Raw genomic sequence first — 7,212 nt, 5'->3', positions numbered from 1 at the left:
TACCATTTCTGAAGCTGACCAGATCACTTAAGAGAGCTTTTTTTTTATTTTAAGAGATCTGATTGCAACCTATATTCCGGGTTTCAGTTATATAAAATATCATGGCTTCAGTGGATTCTTCCCAACAAATAGATTATGATGCCAGTAGCTGCACACACTCCTCCTGAGTGGTCCACCTGGAAATACTCCTACACACATGCACATAAAAAATTGTGTTCTCTTAAGCTCCACACCTGGCCTTCACAACTTGACACTGTGTAAGCATTTCATGTACTGTGCAAACATAGGTGGCAGATTTTTTGGAACTTGTATCTCTAGACAACCAGCAAAGGAGTCTCACAGACAGAAGAAGACACAAAGGGAACAATTGCAAAGATTTATTTAGCGCATTCTGTGCTTGGCACTTAGAAACAGAGTTCCGTGCATAGGGCAAATCTTTATACACCTTTTTTTCTTCATACATATTTTACATACCATTTTTATTGCCCTCTTTTATATTCATAATATTGAATCCCCCACTAGGCATATAAATACACTTATCTACAACACCTCACAACAAATCTCAATAATATCTGTATTCTGTTACTTGGTATTTGCATTTTCACACAACTTAAATGCATAGCTTGCACCAAGCTACAATTGTTTTCTTATTTTTAAAGGATTTGAAGAAAAAAAAAGAAAAAACAAAAAAGAAAGATGTCAAAAGGCAATGATCTATATGGTTAAACTGAGACCATGTGGCAGGCGGGAGGCTGGAGAATACTCGACCTCACTATTACTGAAATGCTTATGGTTTTCTATGGCAACTCTTGCATGCAAGGTGAGGGAGGCCGGCTGTACTGCTGTAGAGCAGAGCTCTCTTTTCTCATCACTCTTCCCCATCAGCTCAGTCTGGAGAGTTTCTTCCGATTGAGTGGAGTGGGACATATACGTTGCACACAAAGACTGTCATTTGTTCTTTCTTTCTTTTTTTTTTTTTTTTTTTTTTTTGTGCATCATTTTAGGTAATGTCAAGAGGATCTGAGCCCCCTCTCCCCATGTGCATCTTTCTGAAGATCAGTCCCTGCTCATGTCAGAGGTTCACTTGTGAGTTAAAACTTCTCTCTCTCTCTCTCTTTCTCTTTCTCCCTCCCTCTCTCTCTCTCTCTTTCCCATCTCTGCCTGCAGGCTGGGAGCTGGCGAGCTCGACTCTTGCAAAGAAATGGTCAGTCAGGCAGAATCATAGTCAAAATGCAGAAAGCTCTTTGGAAAGAAAAAGCTCCAGCTCAGCAGTAACATTCTTTGTCTACAGTGGGAGAAGGGGCTGAGCCGCTCCAGCAGTGATGGGCGGTCCAGGAAGGGGAAGGCCTTTAAAGTTATGGCCTCTCATGGGCAGTGCAGCTTTGCAGGATGAGACTTCCTTTCTTTGACACCCGGAGGAGACAGCACAGGGATGCAGCTCCCTCCACATGCTGGAATCAAGAGCTCCCACTAGCTGAGAGTTAATACATAAACTATCTATTCAGTTGCTTCGTTCGAGCTTCTCTTGAAAGCCCTTCTCTCTGCAATGTCCAGAAAGAGCAGATGCTCTGTGCCAGATCTGGAGGCCGCGGATTACAAGCTACGGTGGCTGTCAGTCAAGGCTTTCCATGAGGTTTTGTGGCGCATACTTAGTCGGCTTGTGTTCGTATTTATCATTAAAATACTAGTTCCACTAAAAGGTTAAAGGCAAAAAGGTATGGGGATGGGTTTGCCCACAGAAACGATGAAGGTCCGACTGCCTTCAATTTCAAGGAGATGTGCCGCTTGTTAGACCATGTGCACAGACATCTGTGAGGAGGAGGCCTGAACAGCACCGTACTGTCTGTTGTCACAGGCGTTGGCTGTTTGCTGATTGCCAGACGGAGGGCTGATCATGTGCATCCCGTGATCCATGCCTGTCGAAAGGTATTGCCTCTCTCCGAAGGCCCCACTGGAAGGGGAGGAACAGAGTAAAGTGCTTTGGGAGGTGGTCAGTTTCTCTGGGCTTGCTGCCAGCCTTGGGGAAGCAGGGAAATTGTATCCATAGAGGTTGTAGGGATTGTGAAGGGAGAAGGCGTTGTAGGAGCTCTGCTGCATGTGGCCGCCACCAAACATGTGCGAGGAAGAAGAGGTGGAGGCAGGGTTGCCTGCTTGCATGACATACTGAAACTGGGAGCTGGGGAAGGACCCCAGCTGGCCACTGTATGCCTCCATCTTGCTGTTGGTGGGCAGTGAGGAAGGAGTAGGCATTCCTGAGATCAAGGAGGGAGTCCTCTGAGGCATGAAGGTCTCTGATGGCTGAGAGGCAGAGGCGGTGCCACTCTGCAGCCGGTTGTACCCGCTGTCACTCAGCCCCGGGTAGCTCTGCAACGCGGCCATGTTGCTCCTGGCACACGGAGGATAATCGGACAAGTTGAGGTTGCAAAGCTGACTCTCCCGGCAGCCAACGTTGAAAGTGTTGGGGGCCAAATGAAAGGCTGGAGGAGAGCAGGATGGAGAGAGAAGATGAGAGGAAGCAGAGGGCGACGGTGTCCCCGTGCTGGAGGTTGTTGGGGAGGTACCTGTACTGCCTCCTGGAAAACAAAACACACAGGATGATGTTCAGAGCCCAAGAACACATATGCAAAGTAAGATGGTCTCATTAGAAGAACAGTTTAGTTCAAAAAAGAAGCAAGGGCGGTAAAAAGGCCACCGGAAAACTCAGCCTTTCTTGGCAAGGGCCCTCACTTTATTAATAACATCCCTTGATCTCTCCTGCCGCTTTTTTGCTAGAATTTTGTTTTTAAATGGTGGTTTTCTTCCCTTTCAAAATAGAGGGAAGCAAGCGTGTCACAGAACATTTCAAGTCAGTGGAAAAAGTTGCAAGGAAACGCAGCTCCATCAGTCAAAGGATCTACAATTTCCAGGCATGTTTATCTAGTGCCCCCTTTTAAAAAAGTCTCGTCTCCTCTCTCCTGGTCTCCAGGAAGACCACCAGTCAGCAGGCTACATGGCTCTGCTACAAACATCCTTTATCATCAGCTCTGGGGGCTTGCGGCAGGAAGTGGCTGAAAGCATGTTGGACTTTTGCACCATTCAACAGTTTTCTGGAACAGCTTACGGTGCAGCAGTATTGATTTAAGCTAGAAGTATCACTAAAAAGAACGGGCACAGTTTCGAGCTACAGCCTGTTCTGCAGGGCAGGTAAAGGGGATGTGTCAGGATTTTAAAGCATGTACCTTGACTTTGAAAGATACTTGATATGTTCTATAGCTGATGTTATTAACAAAATATTGAAGTATATGCATATGCATACTGTTAATATCATATATATTCTTTATGTGACAAATTACAGAATTAATTGTTTTGTAAAAGCAATGATGTTCATGTTTTTTAGAATACCATGTAATAGCACCAAGAACAGAAACAAATTGAAAATATACAGTATGAAAAAGATGATGGCACAATTTTGAGATTGAGAAGAGACTGTTATAAGCAAGGTTTTGGTTTGGAGGAAGTTACTTCACTCAGCCAGCAAAACCAGTTCTGTGCTTAAAGGAATGCAGTTTCCTGGAGTGTTTTTTTTTTTTTCTGTTCTATGATTCTCTTTGCATGCCTTTTTTTTTTTTTTTTTTTTTTTTTTTTTTTTTTTTTTTTTTTTTTGCTTTAGGGCAATTTACTCTGGAAGGTCTTGCAAAAGGAGTGAAGGGATTTGAGTAGAGGGGCAATAGAACCAGAGAAACAATGAAGACAACTGATGAGGTAGCATTTTGGACAGGCTAGAAGATGCCAGGGGAGAGGCAAAGGTTCTGGAAAAGAGTGGGTTAGAATGGGTAAATGAAATAAAACCAGGGCAAAGGCTGCACATTGATGGGCAAGAGGAAAGGATAGCCATGTGGAATAAAACCAGCAGGTTTTAAGACCAGTCTAGGTCTGGTGCAAAATAGGGGAGGAACTGAAGGCAATGCTGTGTGATGAAAAGAGAAGGGATGTCGCTAGTGACCAAGAGATATGCTACAAGGACAACAAGTTCTGTTTAAGTGTGTGGTGGTGAGAGCGCAACTGAGATTTTATCAGTCTTTCCAACACATCAGAAATGAAATTGAGTGAGACATCAGCTTGAAAAGGCAGTTTGAGAAAATAATTTTAAAAAAAGGTTTGACAATGGTTTGACAAGAACCAAAAACAAGAAGAAAGAAACCTTGGATAAGCACAGTCTGAACTGGCTGTGGTAACCCAGGCAGCATCACAGAAATATGTGTTCTTGGGTTACTGCTAAGTCAAAGTAATCATTCCTATTATCAGCCACGGGGATGAATATTTATTGCTTACAACCCTCAGCTGCTGACTCATTCTGTCATTCAATCAGAAGTATAAAAGAAAAGCCCTGCCTCAAATGTCCATTAGAATTGAAAAGGGAACATCAAGTTTCAAGCAGCACCATAGACTCTCTGTATTTCCTTCCTGATTCTGGATTGATAGCAAAAGACACACTTTAAGTGTGTCTTTTAAAGTTTCTTGTGAATTCTGTTGTGGTAAGTTAAGATGTTAACCCTCCTCCAGCTCTTCACCCTGGCTCTCTTGCACAGGTTGTCAAAACTGCAGCAGGATTGGCAGAAGGGAACAGTGCCTCTCTACAAGTAGGCTTTTTTTTTTTTTTTTTTTTTTTTTTTTTTTTTGCAAAGTCCATTTTAGTTGAAATGCTGATAAAGGTGAGTTTGAACCCAGATGCTGAACTGTAGACACATATTTTCCTCTGTTAGCCCTGCTCTAAAGAGAGGGCAGGAAAGACAGCTGAGTTCATTTATCATTGCTCATCTATCAAACACCAGAAATACAGAAGTCACATAATGACAAAACAAGTACAACACGAAGTGTCACGTATTTAACTCACTGCATAGTAATTACTCACTTTATTCTTTACACCACATATTTCATGAATGAACTTCAGATCATGACTTATTTGCTGGCAGTGTATGAGCAGTAAGTAAAAAAAATCCTAAATAAATATCTTTGTGAGCATTTTACGATCTGTTTGAAACAAAAAAATATGTAGAATAAATGATTACCTGCAAGGATTTCATTTCAGTCTGCCTTTATATCTTAGTTAACCTAAGAAAAGTATGCAGGAGAGAAGCATGCATACTCTTTACCAGGAGCATTAGGTTTTAAACATCTGCTAAGGAGTCTATGGTAGAGTAATACCCATAACTGAGGTCTTGGTTCCACAGAGCAAGAGTAGGCAGAGATCTCAGGTTAGGAACTGCAAGTGTTGCTTAACTGACTATCGGTGTTCCAAAATTGAAACACTGAATTGCAGATTTCAGATGATCTCTTTCTGAAAGCCAATCAAAAAACCTGAAGAGACAACATAGTAACCAGGAATGATGGAAAAAAAAAAAAAAAAAAAAAAAAAAAAGATTTTCTTCTTTTCCCACCTGACTTCAAAACAATCAGGAGCTAAGAGACTAAGAGATCTATAGGCAGGAGTAAATGCCAGATCTGATAACTCCCTTTAAAAAAATACTTTGCCACAGATCTCAGTCATAAGCATAGGACACAAAGTACTTTTACTGCAGTAGAACATAAAGCAGGGTAGTAAAGTTTCTGTTCATTTACAGAATAATCTTTACACTTTTAAGGAGAATGAGTGACAACATAGAGCAAGGCCCACCAGCACAAAATCTCCACCTCAGCTCACCCTCTTTAAAAGGCAAATAGCTCTACTCTGCTCTCAATTATATTTCTAATTTGTCTTTGCTGAAAGCAGTAGTTTGGGCCAGGTGCAACCTGGACCTTTGCGAAATTACAGCTTGGACTGGAGTTGTTACTGAGTTGGCCAAATACCTGTAGAGATGACAGCAAGCCCAACAAGTACACCCACAACAACCTACAGTCTCAGAAACACAGACATGTATGTCATTTTAACAGAAAGCATGGATATAAACCAGTCTAGTTAAACTGATACACAAGACTATATTTAGATCAAGATTAAGTCAGTGACAGCCATATTTATTGAAAAACAAAATGAATCTCTCAATAATTCTTATCTCTTCCTTTTCTCTATCCACTACTGTCCCTGGAAATAATTGCTAACATCTACATCATTTACCATTAATGTCATAGCATCCCTCACCTCCACACTTATCAAGAGTCCAAAGTGATCTGGTTACCACCAAGTCCAATCTTCAGAGGATCATTTTTGGCCTTGCATACATCAGTCCCAGGTATGTGCAATTCACAAGTCACATGTTCATACAAAATACAAGGTTTATAATGTCAAAGCCTCTGGATCTGAGGCCCACCCTGCCTGGCAGATAAAAGTGTGCTATCTCACGGTGTCCTGATGTTGTTATGTTTAGGGCTTAGCCAGGCCCTGGAGCCATCCAGAAATGAGTCTGCTCTCTGGGCATGCAGGTCATGACTGGGACAGACCTTATCAAAGGGACAGGAGCATTTCTAAAGAGAAGGAGTGGAGAATGATCTAGTGAGAGGAAGGTCAAATTTCCTAAACTAAATTGAGAATTAAAAAATCATTATTGAGGACGGAAAGTGAGAGAAAGAATTAAATCATAGTGGAACACAGGGAAACCTCATGGAGAGTGCAAACCTTCCCCACCTCAGCACTCCCTCTTGTGAACACAGTCTAGAAATGCTGGCTGCATGCCAGTATTGAATACCTGACCACAAGAATCAGGGATGCATCTACAGCTTGTCGTTTAGATGCAAATAAGAACTGCCATTAAAATTTCATTGTAAATAGCTTAGGACTGGTCTTCTTTCCTTCCTGTCACGTGACCTTCAAAGCATCAGTTACAGTGTTTTCTTCTTATATGTTACATATAAATCCTTTACCTAGACTAAGACTGTGTTAAGGATAATTTCAGAAAAAAACTGCAAATCCAAACATATGCAGCCTCAAGGGTATGGTGTGCCCTAAAACCAGGACCTGCAACATTCTTGAAGCATTCAGCATGCCAGGGCATCTGAAAAGTAAGGGACAGCTCTCCTACACAGTGCAGGCCACATAGAGAATTGCTAACTTTGCAGTCTAGATGGAAAACACATCTGCCAAGCAGCCAGTGTAAGCCAAGGGAGCTCTCTGGCAATGAGGAGATAGGGGAGCGAGAGTATCGCTGCCAAGGGAGTCTGAAGCAATTGCACATGGAAAACTTTCTGGGATCTCTCTTAGGAATAACACCACATTAGACCCACAGCTCGTCCCAACCTCCT

The 7,212-nt window shown here is 42.1% G+C and overlaps 1 protein-coding gene across 1 annotated transcript in view; it reads right to left on the bottom strand.

The window, feature by feature from the left end:
* Positions 1–1,788: 1,788 nt before the first annotated feature.
* The window catches only part of TBX15 (T-box transcription factor 15), a 103,511-nt gene continuing 98,087 nt past the window's right edge, over positions 1,789–7,212 (bottom strand). The window contains exon 8 of the mRNA XM_062571491.1: positions 1,789–2,573. Within this exon, the coding sequence (XP_062427475.1) occupies positions 1,789–2,573 (785 nt within the window). The remainder of the gene's footprint in view (positions 2,574–7,212) is intronic.

The sequence above is a fragment of the Rhea pennata genome, chromosome 1 (genome assembly GCF_028389875.1).
Source record: "Rhea pennata isolate bPtePen1 chromosome 1, bPtePen1.pri, whole genome shotgun sequence".
NCBI lineage: Eukaryota > Metazoa > Chordata > Aves > Rheiformes > Rheidae > Rhea > Rhea pennata.
This window is presented reverse-complemented; position numbering and strand designations above follow the sequence as displayed.